Raw genomic sequence first — 26,900 nt, forward strand, 5'->3', positions numbered from 1 at the left:
GATAGAGACTCTCAGAAGTTTGCTACAATCAATACCCATAAAGGTATCTTCCTGTATACCAGGCTGCCACCACCTTCCAGCACATAATGGAAAATCTCCTCTCGGGAATTCCCATGGTGATGGTTTACCTTGATAATGTACTAGTTACTGGCACTACACCAGAAAAAACACATGGCCAGCCTAGGGGAAGTATTAAAGAAGCAAGGATCCTGTGAAAAATATACCTTTCAGGTCTCAGAAGTGAGGTGCCTAGGAATTTGCGTTGATGTGACAGTCTTGAAAAGGTCAAGGCCCATTTGAGATGTCCCAGCGCATTGAACACTAAGGGGCAATTAAACACGCCCAATCAACTTAACTGCACATCTTTGGAGTTTGGGTGGAAATTGTAGCATCCAGAGGAAACCCATGCAGGCACGGGGAGAAAGTGTAAAATCCCACACAGGCAGTCACCCAAAGCTGGAATCGAACCAGAGTCTCTGGCACGGTAAGGCAGCAGTGCTAACCACTGTGCCACCTTGCCGGTTATATCCGCTGTGAAGAAATTCCACCAATATGTGTATGGGCGAGGGTTCAACAGCGTGATTGACCACAAGCCATTACTGGGTCTGTTAAGGGAAGAAATGACCACACCGCCCATAGACTGAGCGAGGGTGCAGCATTGGGCCCTGCAGTTGGTGGCTTGCAACTATGCTTTTCAGCACAAGTCTGAGATGCAATTGCTAATATGGATGTGTTAAATCGCTTGCCCCTACCTAAATCGCTTGCCCCTATCTAAGAGTATTCCGCCACCACTGGTACCCCAGGAGATCATTCTAGCCCTAAACATCTAGCCAGTGTCGCCAGGGCACATCCACAGATGGAACTAAAGAGACCCTAAACTAATGATACAGTCTGGCTGGGGTTACAAGACGTCTGAACAGCTGAAATCCTACTTCACTCTTTAAGACAAGTTGACATGTGAAGATGACATGATTCTCTGGAGATCATGGGTGGACGTCCCGCCTCAGGCCAGGGGGCCCTTCCTTCAAGAGTCACACAGTGCCCATCCAGGACAGACAAAGGTGAAAATGTGGGCACGTAATTATGTCTGGTGGTCAGGCACAGCCAAAGCCATCGAAGAATTAGTACAACAGTGCCAACCTTGCCAAATGCAGTCATCTTTGCCGCCCTTCACCCCTGGGAATGGCCAGGTCACCCATGCACAGTCCATGTTGATTATGTGGGCCCATTCCGTGGCAATATTTTTTGGTGCTGGTAGATGGCCACGCGAAGTGGTTATCAGTTCAAGAGGTGGAGACCACTATCTCGGCGGCCATGGTAGCTATGTTGCACCGAATTTTTGCCATTCATGGGCTTTTGAATCAATTGCTTTGGTCAATGGCACTCCATTCACAGGCGATGATTATAGCGTTTTGAGAGAGCAAATAGCCTATTACACACTAGGTCAGCCCCCTCCCACCAGCGAACGGTCTGGCTGAGAGGGCCACTAAAACTCAAGAATGTCATGAAAATGCAATCCAATAAACCACTTTGTCAGAGGTTGGATAATTTTTTATTGTACAACTCAATCCCTCATTCAACCACAGGTGTCACACCAGCTGAGCCGTCAGGGGCCGGCGGCTGAGAACCCGATTGGATCTTGTACTTCCAAATTTGATGGGGAGAATGGAGGTAGGTCAGGCCTTCTGGAAGAGTCAATGGTCAGAACAGAGAGGGGACAGGGTGTTCTGTGTGGGAGGTCCCGCTTTGGTCCACCGTTTTTCTGCCAGTTGGCCATGGTTAGAAGTGCAGGTTGCGGCCCAGTCAGGGCTGGTGTCTTATGCGGTTGATGTTAATGGGAAGAGCACCAAAAAGTACATCAACCACCTGAGGTTGGCGACCCCCGACATTGAATTGACAAGTCCAGTGAGCATTGTGAATATGCCTGTAACTCTGTCCAGCCAAGGGGAGCCAGGGACTCCTGCGTTTGTTCAACCTTCTGTGAATGTCAAGGCCAGTGAGGTGGTGGTACCAGTGGTGGCAGAATCACCTATCAAAGTGGTTCCTCCTGAGGCAGCATTGACTGTTTACTCTTGATTATCCAAAAGAGTCCCGAGCCTGTGGGTGGGCTACGGAGGCAACGAGTATCCGGAGGTCTCCGGACCGATTGATCTTTTGATGGACTCTTTCCTTTATTGTCCCCATTAACCATTGAAACTTTTGTACGTGGTTTTGCAGGTGTGTTTTAAGGGACATAAGGTGGGAGGGATATGGTATCATGGCCACTTCAAGGAGGAATGCTCCATGGAACATGTGACCAGCTCGGGGCCAATTGTGCAGGAGTGTACAAATCCCAGCCAATGGAGAGTTTGCACGGGAGTCTGGGCAGTGTGGACGAGGAAGCTGAAGTGTAAAGACCTGTTCTATAGTGTTCTGTGCTCGTTATCTAACTGCTTTTGCCAGTTATCAATAAACCCCTTTATTTATTACTGGAAACCTCCAGTATACGTCTTCAGCCACCACTGAAACAAATGCCCTTTGCTCCAGAGGATTTCAAAATGGATGTTCAGGCAAAACCAGAAACACAGCTCAGCTTACGGACACTTAATTATTAATGCCTTAACCAAGGAGAGTTTTGTCTTGCTGTTGATAGATTCGGTAGCTTTGTTTCATCAAGGAAGAAGTACATACTACCCCTTAAGCTGCTGGCCTGCAAATGGATTAGTTCAACAGATGATCAAAACATACTCCTAAATTGGATGAATTTCTCATGTAAATGGCAATTCATTAAAGGAAGCCACCGAAGCTCCAAAGATAAATACTGTATCAACCCTTCTGAATGGAAATGAGGGCATGTCTCCAAGTGTTTTGAGGTAGGGCAATATAAGATTTGAATATTCATGTGACAGTGGAGAGATTTCACAGATCAGTGTGGTATTCCATAGGATTTTATAGCTGAGCGACTAAAACATTAATTAAAATCTTCCAGTATGGAATTAAATACAGCATGCAATGTTCTTGCATTCAACAACAGCCGTTATTTACTGCAAAACTACTGTAAACTAGGCAGCAGGCCACTCCAAATAAAGAGGTATAAAGTTGTGCACTTTGTTACAGGATGTCACACTATGCCACAGATGAAAGTTAACAATGTCGTTTCAAAAATTAGAGTTTGCTGAATTCTGCTGAAACAATTTGATTTGAGAGGTTTTTTTGAGAGGAAGATATTGTTAGTGACAGAGTGGGAAATAACAGTGGCCTGCAGGGAAGTCATACAACTTTGACAAAAAGCTAAATACAGAAACATTGTTCCAGTCAGATTCCCCGATTGCTTATTATAAGATGTGTGCAAGGTAAAACGCACGAAGATCAGGAGAATATTAGGGTCTGGATATTCCCAACTCCAATCAGGTCAAAACAGAGGTGAGCAGGGGCAGACAAAAAGAAAATGGCTATGTTGCATGGTTGGAAGTTCCAGCTCCATTTCCACTCTCCCTGACTTTCTCGAAGACAGGGGAGAGAGCATGGGCCTCCAAACTCCCCTGTGCCTCCAAACTCTCCCACACCAATTAACATCGGTGCGGGCTTATTAACAGCCTACCTATCACAACTTTTCAAACTTTTTGGAATCGGCGCAGCGTTTAGAATCAGGTCAGCTACATGGAGACATGGATCACATCTGGGGCAAGTCATGGAAGCGGAAAGATTTTAAAAAGGACAGTAAAAATGGTTTATAAAGCTTAAAGGGCGTAAACATTTGAAGATAAAATTGCAGCAGTCTGTCACAGGAGAGGGAAGTTGCCAGCATTAAGAACTCTGGCAGCTCAGGTGGTCGTCACCCTCCTGACATTGCATGATCATCGGATAAATGAGTACGGTTGTTTGTGCACCAGGAAGGGGAAAGCCTGAAAAGGAGGCTGCACTCTCACAAATTGAGGCCATTACATGCAGCAGCTTGCATAGGAATGGCAGAGTGTCAGATGGGAAGGGCTAGGCCATAAGGCGGAAGGAAACACTATCCTCAACACAGGATCTACAGGGAGTCAAAGAGCCATAGAACTGTCTGCCAAAGGAGACAGTGCCTCTCCAGGCATATGGTCAGACTTCTGTGACCTAATCAGTGCAGACCTCTGTGGCATCTCCCAGTTGGCTGCATACTGGTGCATCACCCAGGTGACAGATGTCCTCTGCTGGAGAGCACATCAGGATCACAACAATGGGGCACTGCAAGCTCAGAAGGCTCACTGTCCAGAGCCTGATGTGGTCATGTCCTGCAAAACCTTCTTGCAAGCGTCTTGTCATTTTGGTGCTCTGCTGAGCTCTTCATAACATGACCTTCCAGGGAGGTGTGAACCTTGTGGATGGTGAGGTCCTGGAAGGGACAACCCATCAGGGGAGGAGTAAAAGCCATTGAAGGCAGAAGGAGATGATACTGAACAGAAAGTTACCTCCTGGCAAAGGGCTTCCCTCCTCTCCTTAATGGGTGCCAGTCCTCCGGCTCCCCTGTGCCATCTCAGGTCCCTGTGGTGTAGCGGCAGGCTCTGGCACAAACTCTCTCCCTCAGGACAACCAGTTGCCTCAGTAATGCTACCTAGAATGCCCGAAAACCCACTTTCATTCCTGTCCTATATAGCTTTAATTGAACTTGTGTGGAGCATAAACATTGTTGTGCTGTTAATTCTATACAAAATAACATATATGGAAATACAACTTTTCTTTAGAATTGTTAAGAATTATATATCAACATAAGATCCCACAAAACGTACCTCTCACAGTTGAATCCCTCTACATTATTCTTGCAGATACAACGCCCTGTATCAACACTGCATTCTGCCGTGCTACCAGAAGGGTTACAGGCACATGGTCTGCCAACAGAGAAAGCAGGTAAGAAACACAAGGACATCTGAACCTCAACAGTGCTTCTGCACTTCATCTCAAATGTTTATAGAACAGATGGCAACTGGAGCACAACTAGCTAATGCAAATGCAGAGTATTGCAAATGCTGGAAATCTGAATATACTCAGCAGGTCAGGCACCATCTGAGGAGGGAGAAACGGAATTTTCATTTCAAGTCAGTGACCTTTTGTCAGAACTGAAAAGTGTTACAGATGCAAGGCACATCATAATCGCTGCTCCCATTTTTCTCAGTCAGCGGGTACTGGTAATGGTCCTGTTGCTGCTGTGCATGCCAGACCTATCTCTTATCTCTTACTTATTTTTTGTTTCATTGCCACCCTATTCTGTCTTGTACTATTATCCGCTTGGTTATTTAATCACTTCTGCTTTCCATCCTATCACTGCAGTCCCTTTCCTTCTTTCACCCCCCCCCCCCCCCCCCAACAACATTTCCCTGCTCCTGTATTTGCTCGAAATCTATTAAATCTGTGCATTTACATGTTCTGATAAAAGGTTACCCATCTGAATCATCAAATGCTTCTCTCTCTATAGATACTGCCTGACCTTTCGAGTCTTTTCAGCACTTTTTATTTATATCAACAGCTAATGAAGTCACCGTCAAGTAGCTAGCTATATAGCACTTTTAGAACAAAAATAACTGTGATGCCCCTATATCGAAATGGGGCAATATATTCGACAATAGATTGAACCACAGCAAAAACATATTGTGATCGGGAGAATATTATCTGAGCACATTAATAATTTAGTTGCTATCTTTTGTGTTCATGTTTTATAAAATGTGGTATCTCAATTATGGCAATGCATACGAGGAATGTTTAGAACATTAAGCTTGCTGCACAGTTCTCCAAAACTTTAAAACAAGCTCATTTTTAAAACAAAGAGAAAAAAAAACAAGAGTTTTTGTAGTTACCATAAATTGAAAGATAGTACCAGCAAATGCTAGTATAAACGAAATTACACATATAGATGAACTGCTGCTGGTAACAATACCTTAATGTGTTTGCTCAAAATGCTACCATGTTGTTTCAGCAGAGGTGTTCACAATTTGAAATCAACAAATCACTGCCACAATCAAATTGTGATCAGGAGAATATCATCTGAGCACATTAATAATTTAGTTGCTATTAACCAATAATAGTAGTTTCTACCACAATGATTAAAAGCTACAGCCAGCATTGCAGGGAGAGGGAGTGCAATCCACAAACACAATACCTGCATTAATAGCAGCGAGTAGTTGGATGCCAATCATAAACATCTGTCAAAAATAAGTTACTTCATTATCTGCTACCTGGAAATACATGAAAGGCAAGGAAACTGCAACATAATTACCTGCATCCTGCTTCAGTTAGTGAGTGGTAGCCAGGTTGGCAATGGTCACATTTATCTCCCATCACTCCTGGCTTGCAGCTACACCGACCATAGTTTTCACACTGTGTGCTGATTGAACCTTGAAAACAAAGAGGAGTACAGATGAATTATGCACCTAGAAAGTAAGGGTTTCTAGGGCTGTGGAGGAAAGGAAGAAAGTAGTAGGAATGGATTAAAAATATTTAATATTAAGAATGGTCAGGAATCCATTTGGCTCATCAAGTCTACACCGACCTTCTGAGCGAGCACCCGACCTAGGCCCATTCCCCCACCCTATCCCTGTAACCCATAACCCCACCTAATCGTTTGGACACTACGGGAAATTTAGCATGACCAATCCACCTAACCTGCACATCTTTGGGCTGTGGGAGGCAACCGGAGTACTGGGAGGAACCCCTTGCAGACACGGGAAGAACATAAAACCCCACACAGGCACCCAAGGTTGGAATTGAACCCAGGTCCCTGGCACTGTGATGCGATCTGAGGAATGTGGGAGGAACAGAGAGATCTTTGGGTTCATGTCCACAGATCTCTGAAGGTTGCCACTCAAGTGGATAGAGCCGTGAAGAAGGCTTATAGTGTGTTATCGTTTATTAACAGGGGGCTTTAGTTTAAGAGCTGCAGGGTTATGCTGCAACTATACATGACCCTGGTGAGACCACATTTGGAGTATTGTGTGCAGTTCCCATCACCTCATTATAGGAAGGATGTGGAAGCATTGGAAAGGGTGCAAAGGAGCTTTACCAGGATGCTACCTGGTTTGCAGGATAGGTCTTATGAGGAAAGGTTGAGGGAGCTAGGGCTTTTCTCTTTGGAGCGGAGGAGGATGAGAGGCGACTTAATAGAGATTTATAAGATGGAGGGGAATAGATAGAGTGGACATTCAGAGACTATTTCCTCGGTTGGATGTAGCTGTTACAAGGGGGCATAACCATAAGATTCAGGGTGGGAGATATAGGAGGGATGTCCGAGGTAGGTTCTTTACTCAGAGAGTGGTTAGGGTGTGGAATGGACTGCCTGCTGTGATAGTGGAGTCGGACATTTTAGGAACTTTCAAGCAGTTATTGGATAGAAACATAGAGCAGCGGTTGCGGCTATGACTAGCTAAGCCGCACATTTGGAAGCTCCTGCAACAAAGGTGTTTTTGGGCCAATTGGAGGGCCCCAACGGCGCTGAAAAAACGAATCCCGGTGGGGGAAGGTCCCCTGAGGAGAACTAGACCGATTTTATGGTCGGTACCCGGAGTGGAGCGGCAAGAAAAACGGCAGCAGCTCCCCAAAAAAAGCGGGGGAAGAAAATCAAAATGGCGGCCGGCGGTGCACCGGAGGAGTGGAAGAAATGGGCGGAGGAGCAGCAGGCCGCTCTCCTCCGTTTTTTCACGGAGATGAAAGTGGAACTCTTAGAGTCCATGAACGCGACGGCCACCAGGTTGGTGGGAGCCCAGGCGATCCAAGAGGCGTCGATTAAAGATCTGCAGCAGGAGATGGCCGCGAGGGAGGAGGAGGCCACAGTCATCGGGGCAAAGGTGGAGGTGCACGAGGCACTCCACATGAAGTGGCAGAGCCGCTTCGAGGAGCTGGACACTCGGATGAGGAGTAAAAATTTGAGGATCCTGGGCCTGGAAGAAGGCCTAGAGGGGTCGGATCTCCCGGGATATGTGGCGGAGATGTTGAGCTCCCTGATGGGGGAAGGGGCCGGTCCGGCGCCCCTGGAATTGGAAGAGGCATACCGGGTCATGGCCAGGAGGCCTAGGGCAAACGAGCCCCGAGGGCGGTGCTGGTGCGGTTCCAGCGGCTAAGTGATCGAGAGAAAGTCCTGAGGTGGGCTAAAAGGGAGAAAAGCAGCAAGTGGCAGAACTCGACGGTAAGGGTGTACCAGGACTGGAGTGCGGAGGTGGCAAAGCGGCGGGCCCGGTACAACCGGACAAAGGCGGTGCTACACGCGAAAAAGATCAAATTTGGAATGTTGCAACCGGCGCGCTTGTGGGTCACCTACAAGGACCAACATCATTATTTCGAGTCCCCAGAGGAGGCCTGGACCTTTGTACAAGAGGAAAAGTTGGACACGAACTAAAACCTGGGAGCACCGGCGGTCGTAGCCGCCGGGGGACTCTGGATTGTGCAAGTGGCCCTTTTCTTTTTCAGGCCAGGTCGGAACTGGGTAACAGTTTCGTGGAGTGTTTGGGGTGTTTTTTCTCGAACGGTTGACTTTTCTGAATATTTTGAAGGTTTCGAGTTGTTGGGTGTTTCTGTATATTTGTACTGTTGAAATCTCTATTGTGGGTCGTTGGCTTCTTATGGGGTGTTTTTTCCCGTTTCCAATTTCCCTTAGGTATTTACCCCTCTTACCCTTTTTCTTTGGGTGCTTGGGGGGGTTTTTTGTTCTTTTTTTTCTTTTCGGGTTATGGTTATCTGCGGTTATTTATACTGTTTGATGGAGGGTGATGGTTGGGCACACTGTTAGTTGATAGTTAGTTAATTATTTTGTTATTTAAGTATGTAGTTAAGTATTTATGTATTTAGTTGCCATTGGGTATTTGTATTTATATCGTTAAGTTGGGGAGACGGGACGGGGGGGAGCGGGTTGACTATGCGGGTCTTTCTCGGGGGTTTTAAGGGGATCTTTCACGGGCGCAGATGGGGTGAACCGGGAGGAGTCGGAATGTGGCAGGAGCAGCCGGGTCAGCGGAGACCAGCTGACTCTCGGGAGTACGATGTGGGGTACATCGCGGCTAGGAGGGGTCCTAGCCAGGGGGGGGGGGGGGGGGGGGGAGGGGGGGGGGACTGGGGGGGGACACCGGGTTGCTGCTAGAAAGACCAGGGACGAGAAGGGGAGAGCCGGGGGGGGGGGGGGGGGGGGGGCCATCGCTATGGGAAGCGGGTCAGAAAAGAAGGGATGACCCGGGGCGAGCAAGGGACAAGACATGGCTAATCGACAGGGAGTAGGGACGGGTCGCTCTGCGACCCGATTGATCACGTGGAACGTAAGGGGGCTGAATGGGCCGGTCAAAAGATCAAGGGTCTTCTCACACCTGAAGGGACTGAAGGCTGATGTAGCAATGCTGCAGGAGACTCATTTGAGGGTAGCAGATCAGGTCCGCCTGAGAAGGGGGTGGGTGGGACAGGTGTTCCACTCAGGCTTGGATATCAAGAACCGGGGGGTGGCGATTTTGGTGGGAAAGAGAGTGTCGTTTGTGGCGGCAGAGGTGGTGGCAGACAAGGAGGGCAGGTACGTGATGGTGAGGGGTAGGCTGCAGGGAGAGAGTGTGGTACTGGTAAATGTGTATGCCCCGAACTGGGACGACGCGGGTTTTATGAGGCGCCTGCTGGGCCTCATCCCGGGACTGGAGGCAGGGGGCCTGATCATGGGAGGGGACTTTAATACGGTGTTAGACCCTGGGCTGGATAGATCGAGTTCCAGGACGAATAGGAGGCCGGCAGCGGCAGAGGTGTTAAGGGGGTTCATGGAGCAGATGGGAGGGGTAGACCCATGGAGATTTGGTAGGCCTAGGGCGAGGGAGTATTCTTTTTTCTCCCACGTCCACAGAGTGTACTCTAGGATCGATTTTTTCGTATTGAACAGGGGGCTGATACCGAGAGTGCAGGACACGGAGTACTCGGCCATTGCGATATCGGACCATGCACCACATTGGGTGGACGTGGACATGGGGGAGGCGCGGGACCAACGCCCGTTGTGGCGCCTGGATGTAGGGCTGTTGGCGGACGAAGAGGTGTGCAGAAGGGTGAGAACGGGCATTGAGAACTATCTGGGTACGAATGACACAGGTGAGGTGCAGGTGGGGACGGTCTGGGAGGCCTTGAAAGCAGTGATTAGAGGAGAGCTGATCTCCATAAGGGCACACAGAGAGAGGAAGGAGAGGCAGGAAAGGGAGAGGCTGGTGGGGGAGCTCCTAGAAGTAGATAGGAAATATGCGGCGGCGCCAGAGGAGGGGCTATTAAGGGAGCGGCGTAGCTTGCAGGCCAGGTTCGACCTACTGACCACTAGGAAGGCGGAAATGCAGTGGAGAAGGGCGCAGGGTGCGGCGTATGAGTACGGGGAAAAGGCGAGCAGGATGCTGGCGCACCAGCTTCGTAAGCGAGATGCAGCCAGAGAGATTGGGGGAGTGAGAGAGAGGGGTGGGGATGTAGTGCAGAAGGGGCAAGAGGTGAATAGGGTCTTTAGGGACTTCTATAGGGAATTGTATAGGTCTGAACCGCCGAAGAGGAGAGGGGGAATGAAGAACTTTCTCGACAAATTGGGGTTCCCAAAGGTACAGGAGGAGCTGGTGGAAGGGTTGGGGGCGCCGATAGAGCTGCAGGAGCTAATTAAAGGGATAGGCCAGATGCAGGCGGGGAAGGCGCCGGGGCCGGATGGGTTCCCGGTGGAGTTTTACAGGAAATTTGTGGACTTGGTGGGTCCAGTGCTGGTGCGAGCCTTCAATGAGGCGCGCGAGGGGGGGGTTCTGCCTCCAACAATGTCGCAGGCCCTGATCTCCTTGATTTTGAAGCGGGACAAGGACCCGGTCCAGTGCGGGTCCTACAGGCCTATCTCCCTCTTAAATGTAGATGCCAAGCTGTTAGCAAAGGTCCTGGCAACCAGGATAGAGGACTGTGTGCCAGGGGTAGTCCATGAAGACCAGACGGGGTTCGTGAAGGGACGCCAACTTAACACAAATGTCCGGAGATTGTTAAATGTGATTATGATGCCAGCAGTGGAAGGGGAGGCGGAGATAGTGGTAGCGCTGGACGCGGAGAAGGCATTTGACAGGGTGGAGTGGGAATACTTGTGGGAGACGTTGGAAAGGTTTGGGTTTGGGGAGGGATTTATCAAGTGGGTTAAAACTGCTCTATTCAGCTCCGATGGCAAGTGTGGTAACAAACGGGAGGAGGTCAGAATATTTTGGGCTCCATCGAGGTACTAGGCAGGGATGTCCCCTATCTCCCTTACTCTTTGCATTAGCGATTGAGCCGTTGGCGATGGCACTGAGGGGTTCAGGGGGGTGGAGAGGACTGACAAGGGGAGGGGAGGAACATCGGGTCTCGCTCTATGCGGATGATTTGTTGTTGTATGTGGCAGACCCGGAGGGGGGAATGCCGGAGGTAATGGGGATACTAGCGGAGTTCGGGGACTTTTCGGGATATAAATTAAATCTGGGGAAAAGTGAGGTCTTTGTAATACACCCGGGAGACCAAGGGGAGGGAATTGGGAGGCTCCCCTTCAAAAGAGCAGTTAAAAGTTTTAGGTATTTGGGGGTGCAGGTGGCAAAGAACTGGGGGACCCTACACAAGTTGAACTTTTCCAGACTGGTGGAGCAGATGGAGGAGGAGTTTAAGAGGTGGGACATGGTGCCGCTGTCGCTGGCAGGGAGGGTGCAGTCAGTTAAAATGACGGTCCTCCCGAGGTTCTTGTTTTTGTTCCAGTGTCTGCCCATCTTCCTCCCCAGGGCCTTTTTCAAGAAGGTAACGAGTAGTATCATGGGGTATGTGTGGGCACATGGCACCCCGAGAGTTAGAAGGGTCTTTTTGGAGCGGAGTAGGGATAGTGGAGGGCTGGCGTTACCCAACCTTTCAGGATATTACTGGGCGGCAAATACATCGATGGTACGAAAGTGGATGATGGAAGGGGAGGGGGCAGCCTGGAAGCGCATGGAGAGGGCGTCCTGCGGCAACATAAGCTTAGGGGCACTGGTAACGGCACCATGGCCGCTCCCTCCCACGAGGTATACCACGAGCCCGGTGGTGGCGGCCACCCTCAAGATCTGGGGGCAGTGGAGGCGACACAGGGGGGAAGTGGGAGGTCTGATAGGGGCACCACTAAGAGGGAACCACAGATTTGCGCCGGGAAACACAGGAGGGGGATTCCAGAGCTGGCAGAGGGCGGGTATTAGACAACTGAGGGACTTGTTTATAGAGGGGAGGTTTGCGAGCCTGGGAGAGCTGGAGGAGAAATTTGGGCTCCCCCCGGGGAACACGTTCAGGTACCTCCAAGTGAAGGCATTTGCCAGACGACAGGTAGCGGGGTTCCCCGCGCTCCCCGACAGGGGGGTGAGTGATAGGGTGCTATCAGGGGTCTGGGTCGGGGAGGGGAAGATCTCGGACATCTATAAGATTATGCAGGAGGTGGAGGAGGTACCAGTAGAGGAGCTGAAAGATAAGTGGGAGTTAGAGCTGGGGGAACAGATAGAGGACGGGACATGGGCAGACGCCCTGGAGAGGGTCAACTCGTCGTCGTCATGTGCGAGACTAAGTCTCATTCAATTTAAGGTACTGCATAGAGCCCACATGACGGGGACAAGGATGAGTCGGTTTTTCGGGGGTGAAGACAGGTGTATTAGATGTTCGGGAAGCCCTGCGAATCATGCACATATGTTTTGGGCATGTCCGGCACTGGAGGAGTTCTGGAAGGGGGTGGCAGGGACGGTGTCGAGAGTGGTGGGGTCCAGGGTCAAGCCAGGATGGGGACTTGCGATCTTCGGGGTTGGGGTGGAACCGGGGGTACAGGAGGCGAGGGAGGCTGGAATATTAGCCTTTGCGTCCTTGGTGGCTCGGAGGAGGATCCTGATTCAGTGGAGGGACGAAAGGCCTCCGAGTGTTAACACCTGGTTTAAACGACATGGCAAACTTCATCCAACTGGAAAGGATCAAATTCGCCCTGAGAGGGTCGGTGCAGGGGTTTTCCAGGCGATGGCAACCCTTCCTAGACCTCTTGGATCAGAGATAGAAACTGAGGCCATGACAGCAGCAACCCGGGAGGGGAGGGGAGGGCGGGAGGGGGGGGGGGGGGGGGGGGAGGGGGGACAACGACGAAGGAAGTACGGTTAGCGGCGGTGGCACGGGCAAGGCCTGCCCGAGGACGCTGCTAGAAATGATAAGTTGGTCTGACTGTCGGTTCGCCGGCGGGGGGGGGGGGGGGGGGGGGGGGGGGGGGGGGGAACGCGCGGGTAGGGGGGGGGGGGGGATTTTTTTTTTTTTTTTTTCTTTTTCTTGTTAAGTAGGGGGGTTTGACTTTGTTTTGTTATAATTGAAATGTAAATGTAGGGGGGGTTAAAATGTTTGTATTTTGAAAAATTCAATAAAAATTATTTAAAAAAAAAAAAAGAAACATAGAGCACACCAGAATGACAGGGAGTGGGATAGCTTGATCTTGGTTTCGAACAATACTCGGCACAACATCGAGGGCCGAAGGGCCTGTTCTGTGCTGTACTGTTCTATAGTGTTATCCACTGTGCCACCCCATTATTTTGAATAATTCTGGTAAATCAAAATCTTCAGTTCTCTACCATTCCAACGATAACAGTGTGCCACATTTTCTGGAAGCTACTTTATTATTAAAGTGCCAACTGTCACATCCTCAAGAACAGAGGCATCAAATCCCGAAAGATAAAATGTATGTGGCAAATCAATGAGGCAGTCTAAACAATACTGAGTGACATACAGGAACTGTGATCTTTGAGCGGAAGGAAAAAAAAAAATCACAAAAAATTAAATGCTAACATATCTATCTTCATCTTAACACAATATATAGCTACTGATATAAGTGCACACACGCATGTACAGTTCTCAATGCATAACATGGATATCGGGACAAAAAAAGTTGATGTAGTAATCTGGGCTCCAGGGGCAAATCAAATCCATTTATAAAATTGGACTTCTCATCTAAAGAACAGAGTCCAAGAAGTTAAAGTCTGGAAAAAATTAGTTAAATGTTATGACAAGTTAAGCTCAAAATACATACAATTATATAAATGGTTTGTAATAATTTTTTTTTGAAGCCCAGATGGAATCTTTCAGGCTTTCTAAAATTGAAGCAAAGTAATTGAGATACTGTGGTAGCTGCTCTTTTTTTTGTAGATACATACTGAAACAGATCTGTGGGCTCCTGCCGAATAATCTCTTGGGTCACCAAACAAGTCCGGAGTGATTCCAATAATTTTAAATTAGTGCCAGTGCAATGGCCAAGTACAAAGAACAATACAGCACAGGAACAGGCCCTTCGGCCCTCCAATCCTGCACCGACCATGGTACCTGCCTAAACTAAAACCGCACGCACTTACGGAGTCCATAGCCTTCCATTCCCACCCTATTCATATATTTGTCGAGATGCCCTTTAAATGCCGCTACCGTACCTGCTCCCACCACCTACCCATGATGTGGAGATGCCGGCATTGGACTGGGGTGAGCACAGTAAGAAGTCTTACAACACCGCGTTAAAGTCCAACAGGTTTGTTTCAAACACTAGCTTTCGGAGCACTGTTCCTTCCTCAGGTGAATGAAGAGGTAGGTCCAGAAACATATATATAGACAAAGTCAAAGATGGCAGACAATGCTTAGAATGCGAGCATTTGCAGGTAATTAAATCTTTACAGATGCAGAGATCGGGCTAATCCCAGGTAAAAGAGGTGTGAATTGTCTCAAGCCAGGACAGTTGGTAGGATTTCGCAAACCCAGGCCAGATGGTGGGGGATGAATGTAATTCGACATGAATCCCAGGTTCCGGTTGAGGCCACACTCATGACAGCGTGTTCCATATATTTACCACCGTCTGTGTAAAAAGCTTGCCTCGCACATGTGCAAATTTCCAGGACTTCACATAGTTACTGAAAACCACCATGTTTAGCATGCACACCCTTCCAAGTGTGTCAATTTTCAAATGAAATTCAAATGTATCCCTTACGACCTCCAAAGGGGTTTGAACTTGCATAGTATTAGATTCCCCTCCTACACCTTGGAATACAAACTCCCAAGGTGATTAGGGGGCAGAACCTCCTCCCAATTGGAGGATTTCCCACAGGATATAAACTCCGGCCTGGGAGCAGAGTCCAAAGATGCGCGGGTTAGGTGGATTGGCCATGTTAAATTGCCCGTAGTGTCCTAATTAAAGTAAGGTTAAGGGGGGGGTTGTTGGGTTACAGGTATAGGGTGGATACGTGGGTTTGAGTAGGGTGATCATGGCTCGGCACAACATTGAGGGCCGAAGGGCCTGTTCTGTGCTGTACTGTTCTATGTTCTATCCCTGAAGGGGAGTGGAAGGTGAGAGTGTATTGTGTTGAGGAGCAGCAGAATAAACCTAGTTATCTAGTCTGCCTGGCTACGTGTGAAGTCCTTGCCTTTGGATACTACATTGGCGACAAAATAAAGTGGAGCTGCCGCAATCCCAGGACTCTGCGCCTCCTGCCTGCCTGCGCAGAGCTTGGAGAGGCCACCACCACAGACAAACCAATGACGCTCATCGGTAAGCTTGAAACCTTTGATGCCGATATGGACGATTGGGCCCAGTATGTGAAAAAGGTTCATCTGCCTTTTCAAACCAATGTCATTACGAACAGCGAGCGACAGACTGTGAATTGCTGACCGCCGTCGGTGGCCCGACTTATGCCTTGATTAAGAACCTTGCTTACCCAAACAAGCCTGATGAACTGGTCGGCTGTCACCTGAATTTGCAGCCTCCTATTATGGTCCGCCACTACCGGTTTCATATGATTTTGCAGGCCCCAACGGAGTCAAATGGGGGTGGGGGGTATTTGGCACGCCTACGGGGTCTCGCCACCCCCTGTAGGTTCGGAGCCTCCTTGGCCGAATCCCTAAGACACTGCTTGGTTTGTGGATTGCGGGACCAGGAGAAGCAGCGAAGCTGCTAACGGAGCTGCCCTCAACTCTCCAGAGGGCTGTAGATATGGCGCTTTCCCGTGAGTGTGGCGAACATGGGCTCCAGGAGCTCTGGGGCATGGCGGTCCTAAACATCAGACGCCGGCGGGAGCACCGGCAGGCAGCTACCGGAAACAAAATCAGGTTCAGCACATCGTGGGGGCCATTGCAGGTCGCAAAATCGCCGCTGAGTCTCGCCCCAAAGCGACTGTGTGGGGGTGGGTGGGAATCCCCTGATTCGACATTCTCAGATGGTGACTGCCCACATCAAGCGGTTTGCCAAGGCCAGGACACGAGGCTCCTGGAGGTCATGCGAGTGTGCCTTTCCCAGGCAACAGGCCAGATGTCATCCCTTCTTGAGAGGCCGCACGCACTTCCTGGAAGTCCTGGAGACTGAGGAACCACCCTTACCACTACACTGTTACGGGCCCTAGGGTCACGGCCATCTAGGTGACTCTGCAGTTTAATGGACACCCCAACGAGATGGAGCTCAACACAGGGGCAGAGGTCTCCATCATCAGCCACCGCACGTTCGTGGCGATGCGGACCGGCCTCCAGTTGCTGGAAGCTGGGGACAAAGGAGCCTGGCTAGCCACCTATACTGGGGAACCTTTGGAGATTGAGGGCATTGCCCATGTGTCCATGGTGTACAGACACAGTCCGCGTGGCTACCATTGGTGGTAGTGCTAGGCCTAGCCTATTGGGGAGCAATTGGCTGCGCCATCTCCAACTGGGTTGGCAGAGCGTATGACAGATGTACCCCCATGGGCCAGAAGGGGTGCTGGCTAAATTTCTATCAGTTCTTTCCCGAAGCCTCATCACAATAGTGGCCACGATCAACGTGGATGAGAACGTTCAACCCGTGCCGTACGCACTCCGACCCAAGGCCGACTAGTGTAGTTGGGCCTGTACGTCTTCAATTTCACGGATTGAGCCGCGTCAGTGGTTCCAGTAATGAAGCCTGATGGGCCGGTGTGACTATATGGTGACCCACAAGGTGACCGTCAATCGAATATCCCATTTCAACCATTATCCGGTCCCTCGGAGCGAAGACCTTTACGCCCGATTCAGCTGGGGCAAGACATTTACGAAGTTGGACAAGAGCCTGCAGACCCACAGCTGCTGCTCGACCCAGGGTCAGAAGCACGTAATAATCGACACCCATTGGGCTCTGTACGAATACACCAATTTGGTGTCTCCTCGCGCCATCTTCTAGCATGTCATGGAGCACATACTATGAGGATTGCCACGGGTGGCCGTTTACCTGGACAACATCTTCATCAGCAGAACCTCATACCGGGAGCAATGGAGAACCTCATCAAGGTACTCGAACAGTTTGCTCGGGGCAGGGTTCGCCTCCGGAGAGAGAAGTGTGTTTTCCATGTGCCAGAGGTCACATAATAATAATCTTTATTGCCACAAGTAGGCTTACATTAACACTGCAATGAAGTTACTGCGAAAAGCCCCTATATATGGGCTACTGGGCAGGGACCTCCCTCCAGTGGAGGACAAGGTACAGGCCCATCCCTTGAGACCCCATGAACTCTGTTCTTTCCTAGGTCTGCTGAGCGATTATGGAAAATTCATTCCCCGGATGATCATGTTGCTCAACCCACTCCACCAACTATTGAAGGAAGAACAGTGATGGGCTGGGGCCCTTGCACCAGAGGGCTTTCAAGAAGTCAAACGGTGCCTCTTGTCAGACGAATTACTTACCCACTTCGACCTACCCGAACCATTGTTCCTTACATGCGATGCCTCACTGTACAGCATTGGAGCAGTACAAGCACACTGCATCGGAGTGGCCGATCGCCTGTGCGTCCCACACAGTAGCGGATGGCGAACAGAACTACGCGCAGGTGGAAAAGGAAGGTTTGGCCTCGTACACGCGCTTTAAAAATTCCACCAATACGTTTACAAGCTCACATTCACAGTTTACACAGACCACAAGCCCCTGCTGGTGTGTTTAAAGAGGACAGAGTGACCCCCACCGATCATGTCTGCCCACGTCCAGTAATGGCCGTTGCTGCTCGCCGCTTCCGAATATACCTTGGAACATCATTCGGTCACAATGATTCTGCATGCTGACACGTTAAGCTGTCTGTCCCTCCCCACAAAGCCACCTGCACTTGACATAGAGACGGAGTTGATAGCCACCCTCCACTTCTTAGGCGCATTGCCGGTGACGGCAGCCTGCATAAAGGAATGGACGCAGACGTACCCAAAATTATTGTGGGTTTGGCACATGGTCCAGTTCGGGGCCCAGCACAGGGCGCTGCCAAATCAACTGAAGGCCTGCACCTCAAAGTTGCCAGAGATGAGCGTCAAGGATGACGTCCTCTTGTGGGTGACGCGGTGGTCATGCCCAAACAGGGTCACGCATCTTTACTGATTGGTCGACCTTTACAACGAAGACCTGGTGGTGGCAATGAAGAAAATGCTGGCCCACAGTTATATTAGATGGCTCGGATTAGACTCTGATCGAAAAGTTGGCCCACAATTGCGCTCCATGTCAGGAGCACCAAAAAGCCCCGCCGGCAGCCCCGATGCACCCCTGGGATGGCCAAGGAAACCATGGTTGTGGGTCCACATGGACATAGCCAATCTGTTCTAGGGGGCCAAGTTCCTTATGCTCATGGACGCCCACTTAAGAGGCTGAAGGTAGACTGGACTCCCAGTGTAACCGCACGGGCCACCGTGGACAGACTGCGGAGCATTTTCAGCACACACACCGGTTACCCGAAGTCCTGGTATCCGACAATGGAATAGCATTCACCAGCTAGGAGTTTGCGTCATTCATGGATGGCACGTATATACTGCTCCATACCAGTCTCAAAACAGGCGGTCCAAAACATTTAAACAGGCAATGAAAAAGATGCCCGCAGGATCCTGGGAAACACGGTTGGAGCGTTTCCTTTTTGGTTACTGCACTTCAGCGCATGCCACAACCGGGGTCGTGCCAGCAGAAGTACTCATGGGACGATGACTCAGTATTCGCCTCAGTCTCCTCTTCCCCGACGTTGGGACACGGGTCCTTCAGCGCCAGGACCGCTCCAGAAGGGACTCACGTCTATATAACAGGATCAGGTTATGTTGGGAGCAGACTCTACTGAATGCTGGACTCACATTAAAGTGATAAACATGAGATTGATGTAGAGGATTTAATGCAAATTCAACAGCTGTGCTGTCAGAAAAACTGCAGTAACTGTATGGGATTACAATTTTAATAATATCCTGTAAAATAAATAAAGGTGGAGGCAGATGTAAATACTAGATTGATTGATCTAATATTAGATTGATTCATCTTCAAAATCTCAAAGGAATGCCGAAATTTTAATTCTTCTAACGCCACCACCACTTTGTCAGTTTTTATTTCTAGCTCATTGAGACTACAGATCTGTACGTAAGTAAAGTTTATAAATTACCAAGGAATGCAAAGCGCACAATTGATGCTTTTACCAAAACATTATTGTTCAAAAGTGTGCACACACAAGTACATTTAAAAAACCTGTTTTCAACAGATCTGTACTCACCCACTGGGTTACAACTGCAGGGCAGACATTGGGCTTCCGGACCCTGGCGGTAGAAATCGTCCCTGCATCTCTCGCAGTTAGGACCATCTGTATTCTCAATACAGTTGCGACAGTGTCCACCATGTCCAGTGGCTCGGTAGAGCTCAGAATCAAAGTAGCATTCCGCAGATTTGCCATGGCAATTGCAAGCTGCAGAAGTAAAAATGGTAAAATAAATTTGATGCAAACTACTTAATTGGCTAGATCTTCCTCATTACAAAACACTATACTGGTCAATATTTATCCTTCAAGTAACATCACTAAAGCAGATCTGGTCATTATCACATTGCTGTTTATAGGACCTTGGGTGCAAATTGGCTGCTGTGGTTTTTGCTCTACATTAATTACTACAATTCAAAGTACTTAATTAACTGGAAAGCAAATTGTTTCCTCTTCAGGTCATGAAAGGCACTATATAAATGCAATACTTTCTTTAAAAAAATTTTTTCCAAATGAAACAGGACCTCATGGGGATGAAAGTAAAATATTAAAATATTAGTATGAATAGAGCATTGGTAAGAGACAGAACCAGGGCAAACGAGGAGGCCGAGACAGGGCGAGGGAAAAGACAGAGTGAGAGAGAAACAAAAAGAATCAGACAGAGAGAGGGAGACAGAGTAAGTGAATTGAGGGAAAGAGAGAGACAAAGACATAGACAGAGAGAGAGAAATAGAGATAGAGATAACGCACATTACCCACTGAGCAAAATGTTTAGCGACTACTTGGTTATCAGTATGAAAATCAGCATGAGTGTGAAGGAAGGCGAAAGAAGATCTAAGTCCGAGACACACTGGCTTTAAACACCTCTTTCAATTATTATTTTGTGACGTCACAAGAAGCAGCACAGTACATTCAAAGATGCAAAGGATTGTGAATGCTAGAAGTGAAATAAAAACAGACACATCTCAAGTCTGCAACACAGTAAGCATTAGCTTTCACCTGAAACATTAACCTGTTTTTCACTTCCATATGCGGACATGGCTGATCAATTCCAGCAGCTTCTATATTTCCACCTGCAATCTATGCACTTTAGCATCCATTTTAAATATAGATGTCCAATTCTTAGTAAATAATTATAAGCAGAATACAGGAAATTATGGGATACATTTTTTCTACATCACTTAATGGTCTAATTGAAAATGTTCTTGCAAATTTGCCATCGAACAGTTGTTAGATTATCCTTCCCAAGCAACATCAGACACATCCACCTGTTCATTGTCAATCCTCAACTATATACATTTTATCTACAGTACCACAGGCTGAGGTGGTTCAGTTTGTTACAATTTAAAATACCTGGATAGATTTATTCTTTCTAAATATGGTTTTCATTTTTTTGGGGGTAGACAGCTGGATTCTGCTCTCTCAAAGCTGGTTCATGTCAGAGTCCTCCACAATTCTTAATTGCAGACCTTGACAAGCCAACACTGCAGACATGATTTTAGCAGGGCGTGATAAGCGTAATGGTTCCACATGGAGATGGAGCAAAATTCCAGCCAAACAAGAAGGGAAGTAGGGAAATCACAGACATCTTCAACCTCTCCCTACTCTATTTTGAGGTTCCCACCTGCTTTAAGACCACCATCATACTGGTGCCAAAGTAGTACCAGGCAACTTGCCTCAACGACTATCGTCCGGTGGCCTTGACATTCATCATTATGAAGTGCTTCAAGACGTTGTTCACAAGACACACCAACTCCATATTCCCAGAATGCCTTGATCCATTGCAATTCACATACCGCCACAACCGGTCAACAGCAGCGCTATCTCCCTGGTCCTAAACTCATCCCTGGAGCATCTCGATAACAAGGACCCCTACTTCAGACTTATTCATGGACTACTGTTCAGCGTTCAACACCAGAATCCCAGCGAAGCACATAATCAAAACTCCAAAACCTAGGACTTGGCTCCTCCCTCTGCAATTGGATCCGCGACTTCCTGACCCATAGACCATAATCAGTAAGGATGAAAACAACTCCTCCTCCACAATAGTCCTCAATACTGGGGCCCAACAAGACTGCATACTTAGCTCCCTACTATACTCCCTATACACACACGGCTCTGTTGGAAAATACGGCTCCAATTCCATCTTCAAGTCTGCTGATGACACGACCGCAGTGGGTCGGATCTCAAACAACAATGAGTCAGAGCACAGGAGGGAGATAGGCAACCTAGTGGACTGGTGTAATAACAACAATCTCTCCCTCAATGTCAGCAAAACTAAGGAGCTGGTCATTGACTTCAGGAAGCCAAGTATCGTACACACCCGTTTGCGTCCATGATGCTGAGGTGGAGACAGTTGACAGCTTCAAATTCCAAGGTGTGCACATCACCAATAATCTGTCCTGATCCACCCACATGGATGCTACAACCAAGAAAGCACAACAGCGCCTATACCTCCTCAGGAAACTAAGGAAATTCAGAATGTCGACATTGACTCTTACCAATTTTTACAGATGCACTACAGAAAGCATCCTATCTGGCTGTATCTTGCTCGACCCAAGAAACACAGAGTTGTGAACATACCCAGTCCATCACGCGAACCCGCCTCCCATCCACTGACTCGGTCTACACTTCCTGCTGCCTTGGAAAAGCGGGCAGCATAATCAAAGACTCCTCCCACCTGGGCTATTCTCTCTTCCGACCTCTTCCATCGGGCAGAAGATACAAAACTCTGTGAACACACACTAACATCTTCTTCCCCGCTGTTACCAAGCTCCTGAATGACCGTCTGATGGACTGAACTGATCCCTCATTGCATTTTCTCTACTGAGTGGCAGTACACTCTATGCTTCACCCGATGTCCATGACTATGTATTTACATTGTGTCTTTATATATCCATTGTTTTTCATGTATGGAACAATCTAACAGGACTGTACGCAGAACAATACTTTTCACAGTACCTCGGTACACTTAACAATAAATCTAAAAACCAGGAAATTACAGGCCTAACTTCAGTGGTGGGGAAATTATGGGAAAAAATCTGAGGAATAGAATTAATCTCCACTTGAGGAGGCAAGGGTTAATCAAGGATAGCTAGCATGGCTTTGGCAAAGGAAGATCATGTCTTACAAATTTGACTAAATTTTTTAACTGACGACCAGGTGCATAGACAAAGGTATTGCAGATGATGTAGTCTACATGGACTTTAGTAAGGGTTTTGACAAAGTCTTGCATGGGAGACTGGTCAAGAAGGTTAAGAGTCCAGGGAATCCAGGGCAATTTGGCAAACTGTATCTGAAATTGGCTTAGTGACGGGAGGCAGTGTATGATGGTTGAAGATTGTTTTTGTGACTGAAAGGAACTTTTCCCCTTAGCGGAGGGGTCAATAGTCATGGGCCATAGATTTAAGGTGATAGGCAGGAGGTTTATAGGGGATGTGAGGAAAAACATTTTCTCCCAGAGGGTGGTGGGAATCTGGAACTCCTGCCTGAAAGGGTGCTGGAGGCGGGAACCCCCACAACATCTAAGATGAGCACTTGCAATAACTTAGCATACAAGGCTAGAGGGCTAAGTGCTAGAAAATGAGATGAGAGCAAACGTGCTTGATGGTTGGCGTAGACACGATGGGCCAAAGGTCCTCTTTCCACACTGTTAAAAAAAAACTCAATGACATTTGGATACAGGTGGACAGGACATCACTGAGGTGCAAGTCAGCAGATTCAAGTTAGTAACCAATCCGGAAGGTAGGCCACGACTGCAAACAGTAAATTTATTTATTTTATCCATTCATTATTAGTTTAATGGAGCCTGAAATTAGGAGGAGGAGGAAAGAAAAGGAGAATCAGTGCTTCAGGATAATGTACAGTTAATAAGAAGAATTAACTGACTAATAACCAGGAATTGGAACCCTTTCCCAATAAGAAAAATTCAAAATTAATTGAAGTTAACTATTAAGAAATGTTGGCAGTTTTCCCTGTTGAAATGGTTGGTAACAGTGGTGCTGAAATTACTGGCCCCAGGCTACACGGTAGCACAGTGGTTAGCTGCTGCAACTAATGAACAATAAGCAAGGGCTGGCCATCAGGAACAGGTTTGTACAGCAGCACAGTGGTTAGCACTGCTGCTTCACAGCGTCAGGGACCCAGGTTCGATTGGGTCACTGTCTATGCAGAGTCTGCACCTTCTCTCCGTGTCTGCATGCGTCTCATCCGGGTACTCCAGTTTCCTCCCACAAGTCCCAAAAGACATGCTTGTTAGGTGAATTGGACATTCTGAATTCTCCCTCAGTGTACCCGAACAGGCGACATAGTGGGCCACTGGGAGATTTTCACGGTAACTTCATTGCAGTGTTAATGTGAGCCTACTTGTGACACTAATAAAGATTATTTAAAAAAAATTACTGGCCCATTCATCCGACAGGGATACCTTTGAATAAAAAGGCTCAACAAAAGATATAACTACAATAAAGTATAACCACAAATCTGGATTTAGAATATTTTTTTCAACAATCAAATGAACAGAATTCAAAATAAATCATCCACATAAATTTGGAAATTCTAAAATCAGAAAAATAAGAAGTGTCTGAATTTTTGCTGTGTAACAATTAGCCAAAAAAAAGGGCGAAATCCTTTATTTTCTATCTCCAACATTTTTCTGCCAAAGTTTTCCTGCTAAAGTTGTGACTCCTGGTTGAGCTACCAATCTGCCTGTATCAGCATCATCCAGTATCTTGCACACCTGATCTTCCTTCATGTGTGAAACCTGACAGTAAAATTCAGAAAATCATTCAATCTGTGCCACCCAAAATGTTTGCATACGTTGACTTTGCAGGAGCCTCTGGACTGCAACTATGAATGGGGCCCGCGGTCATCTTTCTCCACCTAATCAAAGGATACGGAGGCCAACTGTATCCTCCACCTACCACACCCAATATAGAGTAAAACCAGTCAACTCAATACAGATGAGGAATAAGGACTGTAGTTGGGTTGGGGGTGGGGCTGCTCTGTGGAATTTATTGCTCAGGTACACTAATCGTGAATAAGCTAAACCATCAGTTGCTATATTTTACTCCCCCCCCCCCGAACTGGAAGCACACTGCTCAAAAGGCATATACAATATCTACACATTTTGGCATCTCACTCACTACTTGTGAATACACTTTATGGGAGGTTTTCAAGCGTTAGCCACTAAAATCAGAACCTTCGGAGGAACAAATTTTATTTACATCCATTAACACCAGAACCAGGATTTTACATCCCACTAAATTCCTTCATTGATTTATTGTAGTTTTAGAAATAAACCTTCAACAAAAATGAAACTTGATCACCTACACACAAGCTCTACTAATATGTCCATGAATGGATTGCTGGTGGGAGGGGTGGGGTACGAGATGTGGGAGGAATTATCGAAAATGCAAGTTTAGAATAAAAAAATTTAGAGTACCCAATTCATTTTTTCCAATTAAGTGGCAATTTAGCTTGTTCAATCCACCTACCCTGCACATCTTTGGGTTGTGGGGCGAAACCCCGCAAACACGGGGAGAATGTGCAAACTCCACATGGACAGTGACCCAGGGTCGGGATCGAACTTGGGACCTCGGCGCGGTGAGACTGCAGTGCTAACCACTGTGCCACCGTGCTGCCCGAAGTTTCGAATTTTTAAGTTTGCCCATTTCTAGGATCACCAATTGTTCTCAGTGCACTTCAGTAGCGTGCTTCCAACTGCACATTTCTCTTCCACATCACACACATGATAGCCATAAGAATTTGTAGGTTTGGCTACTTACTTCAATTGGATTTTAATCTCATGAACTATAAAGGATATTTTTGGATGTGGGGGTGGTGGAGAAACTTCCACTTTTACAGTTAGCAAAACTGTGGAAACCCTTTAGATCACATCTTCCAAGGAAAAAGAAACAGTGGAAACAGTGGGTAAGCTATGGAGCGAGAATATAAATATTGGGTTGCTAGGGTGTGGAATTTTCTGCCACAAATCCTTATTGCAGAGTAAACCGATTCCTTTAAAAAGCATACGATATAGTTGCTGGAAAAGAACAAGAACAAACTACGGGGCCTAAGCAAGAAAGTAGGATTAAATCAGGTAGCTCATAGCAACGACAGATTTGGTGGACTGAATGGGTCATTTCTGCGCAGAAAGTCTTCTGTGATAATTTTGACTTTTGGTTCTATTTTGTATGTATGATGGGTCTAGTTTAGCACATTCTTTCAATTTCAGTCCAATTTAATATGAACTCTGGAAAATAAATTGCCAGTGAAATACACAATTAGCCACTAAGAGCCTGACTGGAACTTTCAGCCATTAACATTTAACGGAGTGATGGAATAGCAGGGAAAGGGAATGGTTAAACAAACAAAATTTCAGGTTTCCAGACAGAAGGATTCAAGCATTAAATAAAAGCAAATTCACAATTAAATGTGATGCTGCATACTTCAACCTACATTCTCTTTGTAGAAACACTGTAGCGTCTCATTGATGTGACTTATTTCTATATAAAAGTGTTAATAGTTCACATAAATTGACATGTATGTAAACAAAATAAATCACTCCAGGAGTTAATTTTTCACCAGTTAACTATAAATGGACAGAACATTTTGCTGACTATTCCCGTTGAAAGAATGCTGAAATTTTACAAGCTATCCACACTGCCATACTCACGCAGACACTCGTTTGGATTCTCTGCAGTGGCCCTCCGCCAAGGCCGATCATTGTAGAATGGTTGACAACTCTCACAGTCCACTCCCATTGTGTAGTGTTTGCAATTGCAGACCATCTTATTAAACTCATTCTTAATGCATTCGCTGGCATGACCATGACATTTACACCTGCGAGGGTGGGGATGAATAAAAATATATATAGAATTAATAATCAAACAAGGTAAATACCTTCTGAAGATGCAATCAATTGCAACTGAAAAATATATTTCACTTCACAAGTTTTTGAATCAACTGTTGCACTGCAGAAATAATGGCAAAGAGGCAAAGGTTATCTCACGTTTAAAATTATGATCCATTTCACGCTTACAAGGAAATGCATTGCATCAGTTTGTTTCCTAACTTTATGATATCCATAACCTGGGGTTGACAAGCAACTGAACTTTAAAGTCTGGTTGCTTTGTCCCAACATCAAACTGTGCCAATGTTGTTTGATGTCTTCAGCACACCCATAATTTTCAATCCAAACTGAAATCTATTCTGTTGGTTTTAACCTCGTCGTCTTGGGTTTTCACAATTGGAACAGAACATGGGGCTCAAATTTACCCTGCCATATTATTGCCCAATGAAAGAATCATTCTTGAAACTGCTTTGAGCATGACACAGAGCTCAAGCTACTCAAAAAAAGTAAATTAGCAACCAATAATGGTTCGCACAAATTACTGTCACTATAATTAGTCACTTTTTTCACTGTTCTTAGTGGAGCAAAATTAAGTAAATTCTGCCTCAAGGCAAGTTGCATTTTAA

General features: G+C 47.2%; 1 protein-coding gene across 1 annotated transcript in view; it reads right to left on the minus strand.

Moving 5' to 3' along the window:
- lamc1 (laminin, gamma 1) overlaps window positions 1-26,900 on the minus strand; it is a 342,939-nt gene that overhangs the window by 68,743 nt on the left and 247,296 nt on the right. The window contains exons 4-7 of the mRNA XM_038794612.1: window positions 26,098-26,264; window positions 19,443-19,631; window positions 6,227-6,344; window positions 4,746-4,844 (exon numbers count right to left, since the gene is read on the minus strand). Coding sequence (XP_038650540.1) covers window positions 4,746-4,844; window positions 6,227-6,344; window positions 19,443-19,631; window positions 26,098-26,264 — 573 coding nt within the window. The remainder of the gene's footprint in view (window positions 1-4,745; window positions 4,845-6,226; window positions 6,345-19,442; window positions 19,632-26,097; window positions 26,265-26,900) is intronic.

This window comes from Scyliorhinus canicula, chromosome 4 (genome assembly GCF_902713615.1).
Source record: "Scyliorhinus canicula chromosome 4, sScyCan1.1, whole genome shotgun sequence".
Taxonomy (NCBI): domain Eukaryota; kingdom Metazoa; phylum Chordata; class Chondrichthyes; order Carcharhiniformes; family Scyliorhinidae; genus Scyliorhinus; species Scyliorhinus canicula.